Source organism: Trachinotus anak, unplaced genomic scaffold (genome assembly GCF_046630095.1).
Source record: "Trachinotus anak isolate AG129_WGS33_773 ecotype Australia unplaced genomic scaffold, CSIRO_AGI_Tana_v1 ptg000009l, whole genome shotgun sequence".
In the NCBI taxonomy this organism is placed as follows: Eukaryota; Metazoa; Chordata; class Actinopteri; order Carangiformes; family Carangidae; genus Trachinotus; species Trachinotus anak.
Genome location: NW_027273860.1, coordinates 2,132,501 through 2,148,808, shown reverse-complemented (window position 1 = coordinate 2,148,808; position 16,308 = coordinate 2,132,501). Strand labels below are relative to the sequence as shown.

The following is a 16,308-nucleotide window of genomic DNA, read 5'->3' as shown; positions in this document are numbered from 1 at the left end:
GAAACAGAGGGAGAGAGAGGGGGGCAGATAGAGAGATAACTGGTGTGTTGAGTCAATCGGTTTCCGAAAAAGGGCGTCCTCCTCTTCCTCTCCTGTCTGAGCCTCCGGAGGAAGGGGCGGTCTGAGCGACTCAGCGCATCCGGAGTCAGACCGCGCTCCCTGGGCTCGGCTCGCTCGCTCGCTCGGTCGCTCGGTCGGTCGGTGGACGCCGCGGCGGGTTGGTTCCAGCCGACAGGAGCTCAGAAACATTTCACAGAAAACAGATAAAGAAGAGAAGAGACTGAACAGAAAGTGTCGACCGAGCAGAAAGAGGAATAAAGAAGAAGAAGCAGAGGAGGAGGGAAGATGCCCCTGGCTCAGCTGGCGGATCCCTGGCAGAAGATGCCACTGGGGGGGACGGCAGGAGAGGTGAGACCCTGAACACCCCGGGACACAGACAACACACACCACACACACACAGGAAACACCTTCAGTCTTCACCAGGTCTTCACTGTATGGACTGTGTTCTGGTGTGGGGACACACGTGATTAAAATACTCCTGAAAGTACTTTAAGAGTACACAGGCATGCTCTGTGCAGGAGTACATGGATACTACAAAGTACCATAGTGTTACTGCAAAACAGCACATGTGTGATAAAGTCTCTGTAGGGTGTAATAACTGTGTAAAGTAAAGTCAATTAGATCAGATCATCATCAACAGCTGCAGCTGAAGCTCCTGCAAAGACAGTGCAGCGACCCCGAGTACAGAAATATATACAGTGACAATTAGATCAATAAGGACACATGTGATGTTAAAGTATTAAAGTAGTGTTACAGGACACACAGATGCTGTAAAGTACCAAATATGTGCTGCACATCTCTGATGTTGTTAAATGATCAGGTTGTAAATGTGATGAAGTAGAAAAATATGACCGTGTGGTTAATGTTTCCACTGAGGACACAGACACATGAAAGTGATGCTAAAATATAACAGTGAGTGTGGCTTCGCTCTCAGCTGGACTCACTTCTGTGTGACTCATGATAAATCAGCTCCTCTAAGTCACCGTAAAGTCACGTATGGCAGCAGCAGCTATGCTTTTAGCTTCTATGGATCATAGTGACACCACATTAGATTTAAAAAGCACAGCAGACTGTCTGAAGGGTACAGAAACATGCTGTAAGACTCGAGACAGGTGTTAAAGTAATATTACAGTGGACACAAATACATCAAGGACCATTATACCAAAATGTGTTCCCTCTGTATACACTATAAAGAGACTTTCAGTGATGAAACGTGACAGAATAAATGAAGGTGACAATCAAATCAGCAGCAGCTACATTTAAGCAGCTATAAAGACGTTAAACTGACACCAAGTGTGATTGAAAAGCTGCGTAATGTATCATAAGATACACGAACACACTGTGATAGCGTCTATACCAGAAAGCACAGTAATGAGACTATAAACTACCAAATTTGTGCATCACATTTGCAGTTTAAAGTAAATTTAACTTAACTTTTATATTTATGATAGACTGTCAAAAGGTGGGATATAAAACATCAAAATGGAAAATAACCATAGGGACACATTATTTACTGGTGTTAGTATATATATTGTTAATCATGTAGTGTCAGAAAACACAAGATCTAAAACCCAGGATGTCTTTAAGTTGTGTGTTTTCCAGAATTATTCAGTTTTTTTATCACACAAGACAAACAAAAGCAGCAAATCTTCACATTTTAGTAGCTCGGAGAAAACTTCGAAAAGCAAACATAGGCATAAAATGATGCAGTAAGTGAATAGAAGAACCTGAAGTGACAGTCAAGTCAGCGCTGAGTGTCACAGAGTCGCTGCACGTCAGTCAGGGGACAGTGAAGTGACTTTTGGTCGTGGGTTTGATTTGATGTGATTTCTGTTTTTTTTTTGTTTTTTTCCCAAAACATGAATAGATGCAAATTGGCAAAGTCAAAGTGTGGGATTCATCTGATGTAAAAAGGTCTTTGTCTCCAATGCTGAAACAAAAACAGCTCCTGTGTGAGTGTGTTGTTTCTTTTTTTTTCTTCCTTCCTACAAGTTTTTGAATCTTGATAAAGAGCAGGAGGCGGCGCCACGGCGAACGCATGATTCAGGAAGAGCTTACGTCTGTGTGTGTGTGTGTGTGTGTGTGTGTGTGTGTGTGTGTGTGTGTCCATTTCCTGTATGAGGTGTCACAAACCCTGCATGGAGAAATGGCTGCATGCATAACTGTGTGTGTGTGTGTGTGTGTGTCACTGTAGATTCTGTATAATTAAACCTGATTCACAGTTGGCCTCAAACACAAGTCGCTGCGCTGAGTCACTGCAGCCAGCTTCTCTTTTTTTCTGCGCGGCCTCCTGACAAGCTCGTACCTGTTCGCCGTGTTCCCACACCGCCTCTGCTCACCTCACTATCAGCCAGAGAGGAACGTGCTGACGCTCTGCTCCGTGAAACCGACCTTTGACTCCCGTGTCACACCTCTAAGCCCTCTGACGCGCAGCAATGTGTCTGATAGCAGAGCGTGAGCTGTTGTACCAGCTTTTTCTAGGCCACCACAGAACAAAACACACACACACACACACAAAGGAGTGAGTGCTGAAGTTGTGAAATGAAGTGGACATGGTGCTGGAGGATTTTTGCCCTAAAGACAACATCATTCAACCCACACTCACACAAAGAGCAGAGAGCGGCTGCACTTGCCTTTTAAAATGTGGAAACAAAGATGAGTGTCGATGAACGTGGCTGCAGAAATGACTCTGCAGGCTCAGATGTTTCCTCACTGCATTAGAGAGCTGGTTGAAATCCCCACATTTATTAAAGTCTCCTTTAAGGCTGCAAATGATGATAATTTTCATTATCCGTGAATTGTTTTGGATATAAAATGTCAGAAAATATTATTATTTCCCAGAGGGCAAAGTGACATGTTGAGTTTGCCTGTTTTGTCCAGCCAACAGCCTAAAACCCAAATACATGCAGTTTAATATTGTGTATAACAAAAAAAAAATCATCCCTTATACCTGCAGTTAATGACTATTTTAATTACCAAATTAAATTATTTTGTTTATAAAATATAAAATAATGACAGTTATTATTTCTGAGGCTTCAGCCCAAACATATTTGATATATATATTTAATACGTGACAAATAAAATCATCAATTCTTCACAGATGAGAAATTAAAAGTCGGTTCATCGTTTCAGCTCCGGCCTGAATATTGTGTGGGATCGTTTCGTGCTGTTAGTTTTGGTTTGACTTGCTGAGGTTGAGACCTCTGCCTCTGCTCTAACACAGAAAGCTGAATCCACATTAATCGACTGATTCATTATTTACTCGACTGAAAGTGAATCTGCAGCAGTTTTTACTGATTAGTCATTTTTCAAGCAGCAGATTTCTGGTTTCATGCTGTGGAGTGTGAAGACTTCCTGCTTGTCTTCGTCTTTCATCACAGTAAACTGAAAATCTCTGTGTTGTCTGGACATAACAAGACAGTCAGAGCCGCCCTGTTGCACTCTGGGAAATCTGCAGACTTTGCTGTGCTCAGTGGTTTCAGCCTTTTCAGAGCTGCACCGTTTCAGTTCATTTTGATCTGCCCTTTAAGAATGAGTAACATCAGATGAACATCAGTGTTGCATGAATATAAAGAGCTTATCTGAGCTTCTCCTGGGAACTTCCATTATTTTATTTTCCACAAGCACCTGTCGTACACAATTCATTGTCAGATTTCAGTCGGCACACAGGAAACCGAAGTAAACAACAAGAATTAAACAACAAGAAGTAAATAAAACAGCTGCCGAAATAATAGTTTCTAACCAAACCTGCTCACAGTCATGTTCCTGGATCCTCTCGACTCACCGGCACACTGTGTCAGAGGTGACATGTTGCGGTTTTTCAGTGTCGCAAAAACAAACCTCAGTTTACTCTGATTGTGTTTGGGTGTTGGCAGAGATCTCAGGTGAAGGCCTGAAGAAGAACCAGAGAACGTGACTCATCAGCAGACTGAGATAGTGTCAGACATGAGTTCCTGGTCTCTGCTGCCAGAACCACCTCTTCTTCTTGTGTCTAATCGCGCCCTATCAACTTCTGCCTGTCCAACAGGACTTCAGTACTGTTTCCTGTACAAAATCTGAAAATGATCCTTTTTTACTCTGAGTGATGTAAAAGTGTTTTTTTCTTTACAAAACCTTTTTGTTTTCAGTCTAAAAAAATAGAATAATCTGGTAACAGCTTTACTCCTCAACAAGTTTAACATTTAAATCAGATTTTTTTTTTTTTTTTTACGAAGAGGAAAAACCCCAGATGTTTATGCAGATGTTAATGTAAATAGAAAATCAGAATGCTTGGATCAGCCAGACCACATCTGAAAATGGTCTTAATTCGTACTGAGACTGGATCTCAGACAGATATGAACAAAATCTGCACGGTTTTACATTTTTAAAGGACAGGTTCACATTTTGTCGAGTCTGTTTTAATCCCTCGTTTCCACAGAAACAATGAAAGTGATATGGGTCGCTTTAAGTGTTCCTCCTGTCCATACCTCCAGTAAAAGGAGGCAGAAAGTGCCTTCACAAATTTCATCTAGAGGCTGATATATAAGGCTCAGCAGTCTGAGTTTGACACATCAAGCAGGTATTTTCCTTTTCAATGCAAAATCACCACAGCTCAGTGAGGAAACTCTGTCCAGGGAAACACAAAAAGGGAAATTTTGTAGTAAAATGACTTTAACCATAAAAGATAGGCTGCTGAAGCTGATACGGACACAGGAGGAACAATTACAGCGAGTAGGAGCTCTGATTGCGGCATCACAACCTCAACAAAAAGCCAGAAACGAGCTCTTCCCCTGTGAAGGAAAAATAAGTGGAGCCCAAACAGCAGCATCTCTTCCCTTGGCCGAGGACGGACTGTGTTTCTTGGCAGGTCTGCAAGCTCTGCACATTTTTTTCATAATGATATCGGATTACAGTGCTGGGACACTCAAGGTAACAGCAATGCTTATTAATATCAGGTTCAAATGCATCACATGTTGGTACCAGGTGGAAATGGTGTCCGAGAGCGTGTCAGGGCGTCTGCTTCCAGCTCTCGGTGCTGGACAGGTTTTGATGCTCGCTGCTACAGACGCTATACGGTCGATACTTCAGTGCAGATGTGGCGAGGAGGGAGAGACGTGAGGCAGAGATGCTGCAGGAGGTGAAAGGGACGGTTCGTGCTGATGTCCTGAAAACATCTGCAACTTAGTTATTGTGATTTGGACTCATTGCAATTAAGATATTATAAAAACATTAGTGCCTTGTCTTCTCAGAGTCTCAACTCTGTTAAATGTGAACACACAGATACGAGAGACACATTTTTAGATTCATTGTCACTTACACTAGCTGTGGATCTCATTATGTTTGATGTCCATCATGAATTAATCTGCTGAGACATCAAAGAAAAAAACATTGCTGTTATCTGCAGAACTTGCCTGAGAATCAACACATTTAAAATTTTTCTGTAGCGTCAAAGTACGACAGTGATTGTTGTCTGTGTATCCGTGGATACACTGCAAAGATGAACTGCTAAAAGCTAATTTGACGTACTTTCAATGGTGCTAATTTGCCAAATGTAAACAAATACAGGCTATGGTAAGATTATACCTCCAGTTTACGGTCCCCAAAGCCCCCAAATAATGGGGACTGAAGTTATAAAAGTTAGAGCACGATTATCCCCATTAGACAAAAAGTCATTCCTCAGTTTTGTCTGAGGGGGAGGGTCCCGCTTTGTCCCACTTTGTCCCGCTCGCTGTCAGACTTTGAAATCCCCCTGCATCAGAGACAAGCTGCAGTGTGTTTATTCATGGATCAGACTCCGCTGTCCTTCACTGCAGAGTCTGAGAAAAACCAGAGCTTTTCCCTTTTCCTCTCCATCTACAGCCCTGTCCTCTCTGTCACCTTCTATCTCTGCATGTTCCTTCCTCTTTTTCATCATCATCCATCACTCTCTCTGTCTGCCGTCCATCTCCTCTGTGCTCACCCCCCCTCCATCACCCCGCTGATTTCAGGCTTATCTTCCCGTCTCTGTACTTACCGGCAAAGTAAATAATCACCATAATCTCTTTTATTGTTATTATTGTTTTTGTCGGGCAGTAGTATCAGTGCTATCAGTGTCTGAATCACAGCTGTTGCTCCAGCAGGGAAGCAGACAGGCTGATAATCTGCCTTACGTAATGCTAATTCATATCTGTTGTTTTTGCTTTTCCCTTTTGGCCGAGCAGATGAGGTGGAAGCGGTTTGGAGTTTGGTGGCCTTGCTGATAAATCACACGCTGCGAGCGTCTGGAGAATATTCCGTCCAGCTTTTGGTTTTAATTTGAACTCTGCTTTGATTCCTCCGTCAAAGGGAGCGGGAGGGATGATGATGATGAGAGGGTTTGAAAATAAAAGACGCCCACTCATTGAGCCGCTCGCTTCACCTCTGAATGTTTGGCAGCATAAACTGAAAACAAGTCAGGTTTGGAGGCAGCACTGTCCTTGATGTGACAAAGAACATGAATGTGTGTACAGACCTGATCTGTACTGTAGACGTACAGCAGTGAAGTAAACTATCTGGTGGAGGCTGATCCCAGAATATTTCACCAGCTGATGCTCTGTTCATAGTGATTCAGTTATGAGCTTTGCCAGTTTTTACAGTTTCCATCCAGATTGTGTTCACACGGCATCTTCACTTCATCTTGAACAGATTGATAATAACAACAACAACATACAGACAACTGATAGAGTGAAGGAAAAGTCTGAGTAATCCTGGGCACATCCACGTAACCTCACAAAACATCCATGAAATTACAATTACGTTTGGATTCACAGCTCCCTTTAATTTCATAGGAGATATTTCATCTCACTACAGATGCTCCAGTTTGAGTCTTGCTGGAGACCTTTGTTTCTCTCTGCCTCACCTCTGTCATCTCTCTCCAGGTGCCATCAACTGAAGGCATAAAAAAAATGTAGTGAGAGAAACTGGGAGCTCACAAACGGCTTTAATGCTGCTTGGCACAGATTCTCAGAGTCTCTGAAACTCTGCTGGAGGGACGAACAGTTTTCCTCCAGAACTAATTCCAGCCTGTTCCTCCCCTCTGACATTTACTTTATGTCCACATCCATCCACAAGTTGTGTTTCCTGTTCCACTGATTTCTGCAAACAACTTGCAGACACTTGAGACTTCTGTGATGCATTGTGGGTCATCCTCAGCCAATCATCTCTGAGTGTTGCCCTAGACTTTATCACAATGATAAGAAATACAATAAAGTGGACGCTGACTGTAACGTGTACAACAAAGATGAATGTGAGAAATGTGAATCAGTGATGCGGAGGCTGTTGTTCAGGTGGACGTGTTCCAACCTGCAGCCGCACTCAGACACCAACAGCCACGCCCCCGCTGCGTATCAGCTGAGTGTTAATGTGTGTGTGTGTGTGTGTGTGTGTGATTACAGGATGCTCATCACGATCCGGAGGACTCCGTTGCCGAGGACGACTCGATGCCTGCCTGCGCCGTAAGTCCACCTCCCGCTCACATCACACAGGGGCCACACTCCAGATTGTGTTTGGAGGTTTCTGTCAGACATCAGTGGACTTCAGCTGTAAACACAGAACACTGTTACACTCACTGATGGCAGCTGTCAGTGTGTGTGCGTTTGCTCATGAGTTTGCGTATTATTGACGAGTAAACAGGGTCGTTTACACGTGTGCAACCGTGTGTGTGTGTGTGTGTGTGTGTGTGTGTTTCAGTTGCTCTCACACAAACCAGAGATTTGCTCACAGATAATTTATCCACTGTTTGAGAAAACTGACTCCCACTCCTTCAGGATAATTGCTGGTATGAAAGTGAAGCTCACTATTAAAGTCATGAGTCATCTTAAAGCAAAAAAAAAAAAAAAATCCTCCCTCAGATCCTCCGCACTGCTGCTCGATATCATCATTTATTTGTGACAATCATCTTATTCCTGCAGATATTTTTGGGTCAGATGTTGTTATTTACTCGTCACCTTCCCGCAGTGTGCATCGCACTCTTCTCCTTCAGTCACTTGTGTCCCAGTTTCAAACTATACACAAATTCTAACCTTGTATTGATGCTGTTTTTGAGGAAAAAGACAAAATGAAGTGAACTGTTGATGGACATGACCACACAGCAGTGGAGCACACAAACTGTTGTTTGATGGCGTCTGTGGAGGCAGGTAAAGATGTTTGTCTCTATCTGTCAACCGGGGCCTAAACGATGTGCAAGAAAAAGTTATACTGCAATTTTTTTGGCCGATATTATGACTGCAGCTGTTTTTTTGTTGAGTATTGCTCATTGGCACTTGTGCAACGTTGTGTTAGTGCAAAGTTACCCTGTGTTTTAACACGGCCCGGTGCACACTGGTGCCTCTCCTGTTTATATCAGTGAAGATGGTTGAAACTATCTTGTCCTGGCTCCAAGGCCAGAAAACTGGAACTGTGATTCAAGGCTGCACCTATCAATTATTTTCATTATCAATAAACCAGCTGATTATTTTTATGATGAACTTGTTCATCATATAGTTTATGAAATGTCATAAAATAGTGAAAAAGAGGCTGAAACAAGTTTTTACTATTTATGCTTGAAAAATAACAAACAACCAACCAGTATCAAAATACTTGTCGATTATTATTCTGTCAATCGATTAATCAACTAATCGTTTCAGCTCTAATGGAGATTGTGTTTGCCAAAGAGAGAAAGTTGAACGATCTCTTATACATTCCTATTTTATTACTTTATAAAAATTACAATATTTTTTTATAGAATAGAATAGAATAGAATATAATAGAAATGCCTTTATTGCACATTTCCAGCACAACAGCTCCTGGAATGGTCAATAGGCCTGAAAACAAGAACGTGTATTAAAGACGGAATAAAAGAAGTAGTTAAAAGAGGAATTTGAAGAAGTAGATATAGATAAATGAATAACGTGCAGGACTGTATGTAGGCAGGTACGTACAGAACAGGAAATAAAATGGAGATTTTAATAGAAGTTTTTCTTTGCTCCTCTGTGAAGTTTTGAGCTCTGGCATTAGCAGCTGTGCAGTTTGACTCTGAAGCTGCGTGTCGACACAGCAGCTCTTACCACATGTGTTGCATCATCGTCTGTTAGTATGAAATGGTGCAGTGTCTATTTTTCTGCGCACTAACCACCACAGCACTGCACCTTACACTTCACAGTGAGGAGTTTGAACAGTCCCATATGATGTGTCCCAATTTCATGCTTCATACTGGTTTGTGTTGGTTTGTTCCGTCGAAAACAACCGACACATACAACGGAAAACAAACACAAACATGACAGACGACACAAACTCAGTCTAATGTGGGACCTGGACGCTCAGGACTCAAATAACACTATAAACAAGATAATGATTTTACACTAAATATTAATTATCATTGAAATCATTGCACTTTAACAGGAATTTTTTAAATATCTGAGCCGCCGGTGTGAGAAGACAAAAATGTTGTGTAAGATTCTCTTGTGAGCAGCTTCTCTGTTTTCTCTCTGTCCATGAACCAGCTCAAACCTCTTGTATAGAAGTGACATGTAGTGTGTAATTGTGACACAGCTCCCAGAAAAAACCACCACTACAGTCTCCGGATGAGAAGAGGAAGGAGGCTGATGACTCAGGTCCACACAGATCTGTTCAGTCTCTGTCATCTTCAGTGAACTCACTGACTCTGGGAAAAGAGTCTTGACATTTGAATTTTAATGACAACATTTGCATCGTACTGACACAGATAACTGGGATGCACTGAACTGCGTCTTTTAGACACGGAGCTCGTTCCTGGACTCACTTTCTCTGTTTTCATTTAGTTGGTAAGATTGAATCATCCAAATTATAATTAAATTTATATCTATCTATAATTTATACATTTATTATCAAGCAGACGTGGACAGGGGAAGGTGGAGAGATAAATGAGATGCTTCCACGTCTGGTTGTTAGGTTTATTGACAACACATCAAATACATCTGCAACAACACAACACATCAGACTTTGTCAGGGTCACAACAACAAGGTCCTGGAGTCTGGAGTCTGGACAGCGACAGACATTCAGTGTCCAACATTACAAAACAAGGCAAAATTACATTAAACAAACAAAACATCATAGAAGACGCAGCTTGTTTGACATAGTTCATGATGTCAGTATCATTGGATTAGAGTGGGGGTTACCAACCTGAGGCTCAGGTCCTCCCAAGAGGTCACAAGATAAATCTGAAGGGTCGTGGGCTGATTATTGAAGAAATGTGTTTATTTTGTATTCCATAAAGTTAAATCTATGCAGCACAGAAAGTGTCAGGGTAGAAAAAAAATAATGTGTGCACATGATTTAGTCACTATTGCTCTCATGTTCACAAATTATTAATTCAAAGTAAAAGTTTTAAAAAGACGACCAACGACTGCATTTAAATTTCTTATATTTCAAAATACACAACTGATATTAAACTGAGAGCACAAATGACTAATTCCAGCAGACTAATGAGCAAATGATTAAATTGTGTGTGCAAATAATTTTTCCTCCCTGATTCCTCCCACGCCTGGTGCATTGCTCTAATCTCTGCTTTTTTATCATGAAATACTGCTACAGCTACAGTTTTACTTCCTTAGCTCTTTAAAATGATAAAAAAACAGTAAAATTATTTTTTTTAAAAACAGTAAAGGTAAAGAATGAGGGAGGTCGTGATTAGCTTCACTGGAGGAACAGAATCTAACTTTGATCTTATTCAAGGCTCTTCATAGTTATGTGTGTGTGTGTGTGAGAGTGTGTGTGTGTGTGTGTGTGTGTCGGCGGCAGGCAGGGCAGCTGCACACATCGATTTTTAAATGCAGAGGAGATGGCTTATGGATCGACTGTCTGAGAAGAGCTGAGCGCTCATTACCTCACTCTCCAGAGTCTGCAGCACACACACACACACACACACACACACACACACACACACACACACACACACACACACACACACACACAAAGAACAAGAGAAAAAGAGACATACACAACCTCAGAGGAAAGAAGCTAGATGTGAAAACAGTGTGAACGTTACAAGGATGTGAGGATGAATATATTATAAAGCTGTTAATGAGTGAGTGAGACTGTTCCACTGACTTAACTGAGTGTGAAACCTGTGTGTGTGTGTGTGTGTGTGTGTGTGTGTGTGTGTGTGTGTGTGTGTGTGTGTGTGTGTGTGTGTGTGTGTGTGTGTGTGTGTGTGTGTGTGGTCTCAGGTTAAATTGGGGTAATGCAGCAGCCTTCTCTCTGCATCACGTTGCTCAGGTCTTCAGTGTGAAACTGAAACAGCTGCTTCTACATTAGTGACAGAATATGTTCACTAAACTACATCTGCACTGATTATTCTACTGTTATTCTATTATTCAACTCTAGTTCTAATAGTTCTAGTAACATTTGCTGTTTCCAGCTGCTGAAATGTGAAGATTTTCTGCTTTTATTCATGAGACACAAGAAAACAACACATTTCATTGGACGATGGGAAATTAGAACTGGCATGTAGGAGTAGAGTTACTCCTAAAAAAGGGCAGAGATAACTTTCCTCTTCTCTGTGTTGAGTCTTAATTCACAGAAATCTGAATACTTATTGCCAGAAGATGCACGACGTTAAAATGGAAATCAGAGGGTCCTGCGTCTTCGTAAATCCACACAGTTAGAGAAACTTTTACAAAATATGGCAACAGCTGCAACTTGTGATTATTTAGCAGCCATTGAGTGTTTTATTTCTATCAAATTCTCAGACATAAAATCATCATCACATCAATATTTAGCATTTTCGCTTGAAAAACGACCTCAGCTATTATCAGAATAGGTGCGATTCATTGAACAACTTATTGATTAATCAACTAATTGTTGCAGCTCCAAACATGGCAGCCTGTTATTGATTTTATGTGTGTAGCTCTAATGATTTATTCTAATGAATAAAATCCTGGCCATGATTTACATCTCACACCGGTCCTCACAGTGATAGATGTACGAGAGTGCAAACACACACACACACACACACACACACACAGCTACATAACAACACCCTCACATTTGAATTTGCTGGGTCGATAACACACACACGAGTACAAGGGGGCAACACGTTCACTTCACATGCTGACTACACCACTCATTGTTGAGTCAGTAGCACACACACACACACACACACACACACACACACACACACACACACACACACACACACTCATTGATGCCCCCAGCGAGGCAGAAAATGGTTTCCAGACACAGTGTTAGGAACATCGCTGCTCTCTGAGGAACCAACTAACATCTGCTGCCATCTGCTGCTGCTCAGCTGTGTGTGTGTGTGTGTGTGTGTGTGTGTGTGTGTGTGTGTGTGTGGGACAGACACAGTATCATGTTTGGGCCCAGGATGAGGTCACTTATTCGCTGTGAGAGAGACTGACACTGACTTTAATGTCTGTCTACCTCTCTGTTAGAATAAACAGCTCCGTTCAGTTGCACGTTCGCTTATTGTTTCAATCAAATCAAATCCTCATTGATTAGTTACTATTATTACTTTATTATTGGTTTCTGACGTTTTACTGGGGCCAAACAAAACGACAGCATGTAGCAGGAAGCAGTGTTGTACTGAAACTCTGACTCTGAGGAGGCTGGAGTGTCTCAGTGAACAGCTGTCTGGTTATTCCAGGGTAAAATCTGAGTCTACAGCCCAGCGAGGGGTGTGGTTGTTCAGCCAGGTGTCGTGGGGGGGTCGTGCCTCTGTTCTGGCCGGTCCAGCTCTTAAACGTCATGAATCTTTACTGTCGCTGTTCTGTGAAGAGTCGTCTCTTCGACCTCGGCTCGGTGTGTCAAACAGCAGGACGAGCTGAAACATCTGGAGGAAGCACTGGTCCAGTTTTCTGCTTGACCTGGAAAGTCCTGGAGAAAATCTGCTTTTATCCCAGGAACTTAGACTCCTGCGTTTCCACGTGAGCAGCACTACTGTTTCACTGGATGTAAGATTGCTGCCACATTATCGGAGAAAGATCAACACATAAACACATGGATCTGGATTTATTTTGTCTGGCAAATTCAAAATGACTAAAACATGACACAAAAATATTATTTCAGGAGTTCATGTGCAAAATGTTTCAGCAACAATAACAAAAAGCTGCTCCACTGACGAGACTGTTCTCCTGTAACAAACGAACCCACAGGTCGTCTGTCAGCAGGTTACTATGACCCGTCGCTAGGTTTTGTTGCTAGGCGACATCTAGTGGTCGTAGTGATGATGACAGGATCAAAGGGAAAAGTGCGGTGACGTAGTTTATAGAGCGACAAAGTCCACGTCAGCAGGAGGTTGGGGTGGATGGATGAATATGACCCAGGAGAGCGGTGTTCGATTCCCATGTGACAGGAGCAGTTTATGTTGTTGTTATTGTAACCATGACAACAAAGATCGTCACATGTTGCGGAAGTACTTATTTTAACCCAGATCGCCATCTTTTCCTGAACCTAACCAAGACACGACCGTTATTATAGTAACCACGGTGACAAAAGTAGATATGGGGTTTTTGGTACAGTCTGCGTGTTTATTGTTGTAACCATGACAACCAAGGTCTGGTATGCCTGTCACCATGGGGGGCGGTATTTCAGGAGACGCTGCTATGGGTCGGATCAGAGGCTTGTTGTTTCAGACGTGTTTGTGTTCAGGTAAAGTCATTCTCCTCGAGCCCATCCCCCAGGTCCATCAGACGTCCGTCTGTCTGCACGTGCTCACTGCAGCAGGCTAATGTACTCACACACACACACACACACTGCAGCTGCAAACACACACAGTGATGAAGTCTGACACAACATGCAGATCCTCATTTCCCCTTTTCTGCCTATTTTCTCTGACAGATTACAAAAGGAAAATAAATTATTCATTATTCCCCAAGAGAAAGGCTTTTATCACAACTGCTAAAAACGTAATGAATTTCCTGATTAAAGAAGTCGTTTTTTTAGATTTCATAAATCATTGCACAATCTCATGTGTGTGTATGTGTGCATGTGTGTGTGTGTGTGTGTGTGCTGGCTGTGCACGTAGCGCTCGCTGGCAGATGGTGTTTAATCTTCTCCGGCCATCTGGACTGACTTTCTCTGGCGTCTTTTAAACGCCCACACACACAAACACATGGCTCTCTACTCTCTTATTCGACATGCTCAGGTGTGTGTGTGTGTGTGTGTGTGTGTGTGTGTGTGTGTGTGTGTTGGACAGACACAGTATCATGTTTGGGCCCAGGACGTGTGAGAGAGCGAGAGTGTGAGTGACCAGATAGACGAGACATTCCTTGGAAACGACTCAGTCATCCACTTACAGTTTAACTGGTCACAACCTCTGTGTGTGTGTGTGTGTGTGTGTGTGTGTGTGTGTGTGTGTGTCAGACAAAAGGTCAGAAAAATAAATGTCTCCGTTTGGCACATTTGATCAGTTCTTCTTTTCTAAAAGGAGCTATTTTAGTGTTTGGTTTTGGCACTTAGCAGATAATTGTCGGCGTTTGTGTGTGTGTGTGTGTGTGTGTTTCAGAGGGAGGAAGTGTGTGTGCTCAGGCCTAAACACCTAAAATGGAAACCTCTGCCCCACCCACACTGGCTGAGTGGATATTGATGGATTCAGAGAGAGAGAGAGAGAGTGAGAGAGGAAATATTGATTGATAAGAACAGGCATAAAGCGACGGAGGGAAAGTGTGTGTGTGTGTGTGTGTGTGTGTGTGTGTGTGTGTGTGTGTGTGTGTGTGTGTGTGTGTGTGTGTTGTGTATATTTCAGAGAAGAGGCTCACGATAAGCAAGTGAGAGGAAGAGGAAGACAGATTCTGGTGTCCTCCCAGTTTAGTTTCGGTCAGGATCAGTCGGTACATTCCTCTGTGGTAATGGGAAGGGTCAGTGAGTGAGTGTGTGTGTGTGTGTGTGTGTGTGTGTGTGTGTGTGTGTGTGTTGTGAACAAGGCATTGTGGGTATTGCCATTGTGAGGTCATGGGGTGATGATGTAATCTGTGTAACTCGGCGCCGGTTTTCCTGAACGCAGCCCTCTCTCCAGGAACAGACCAATCACAGAGCAGACACACACACACACACACACACACACACTAACACACAGCACTATACAAAAGTTTTAGCTACTAAAAGTAAAGTGAGGATGCTTTCAACAATAATACCGTATAGATCTGGGCAATATGAACATAAATATGATGATGATTATTATTATTATTCTATTAATGTGAGTTTATGTGTGTGGACCAGAGCCAGATGTTAGAGACCAAAAACTGAGCTAACAGACTGTAATAATAAACCGCAGGTTCAAATCCTCACATTTTATAAATCTGTAAACATCAAATCACCGCTAATCAATTACCACACGTGCCTGTTTATTTTTCTTTAGACTGACTCATCCGTTCATTTACTAATAAAACATGTTACTCACATGAATAATAGAAACAGCCGGTGACCTCTGATTCAGTGAGAGCAGGTTTCGTAATAGACTCACAGCAACAGACGTGCGCATTGATTGAAAACTAGTGTATGTGGCGGTGCATTGATTGATCGGATTGACTGGAGGTCGGCTCGTTCATTCAGTTTCCAACCTGCAGGAAAACTTTTACTGTGGAGGAAAAACTGGCACTTTGTTCAGAGTGCTGCAGTAAGTTTATCAAAGAGAGACGGCTGATTCTTCTTCTACTCATCAATTAGAAAATAGTATAAAAAGGAAATATTTTGGTGTAATTACAGAATCCTCTGAATGTTTTATATATATATATATCACAGCTTTTCATTCCCTGCAGCCTCCTCCAGAAAAACCATGAAGTGACATTTGTTTCGTTTTTTCGTCTCCTCAGCAAATTAGTTGCAATAAAAATAGGAGCAGACGCTGATTAGCTTGTGTGTGGTTTTCCTGGTTGATTTTAAAGTCAGCATCCTGTTGTTGTGGGTTTGACAGGGAGTGAAGCAGTGAACCTGCAGTGAAGATGGAGAACATCTGAACCACAGTTTAAATTGTGATGTTTAGACAGTTGTTCTTCTCTATTATATGTGTCAGAGCTAAGATGAAAGGAAAATGACCAATACTGAAAGAAGTCATACAAGGAGTAAAGACACAGACCATCAGGGAGGAGGAGGAGGAGGAGGAGGAGGAGGAGGGAGTTCCCCTGTATGTTCACTGAGAGGAAGCTGTAGGAGAAAAACGTCAGACTGACCCACAGCTGGAATCTGACACAGAGACTCGAAACCAGCGTCTAGTCTCGTTTCCACCCCTCCTCCTCTTCCTCCTCCTCCTCCTCATCTCTGTCTCCTGAGGAATTTCA

The 16,308-nt window shown here is 42.3% G+C and overlaps 1 protein-coding gene across 2 annotated transcripts in view; it reads left to right on the top strand.

Annotated features, from left to right (window-relative positions):
• Positions 1-124: 124 nt before the first annotated feature.
• Positions 125-16,308, top strand: part of rps6ka3b (ribosomal protein S6 kinase, polypeptide 3b) — a 46,453-nt gene continuing 30,269 nt past the window's right edge. The window contains exons 1-2 of one of the 2 annotated variants that reach the window (XM_071484456.1): positions 125-408; positions 7,452-7,511. In XM_071484456.1, the coding sequence (XP_071340557.1) occupies positions 346-408; positions 7,452-7,511 (123 nt within the window). In that variant the 5' untranslated portion in view covers positions 125-345. The remainder of the gene's footprint in view (positions 409-7,451; positions 7,512-16,308) is intronic. The other variant, XM_071484457.1, reaches the window with a different exon arrangement.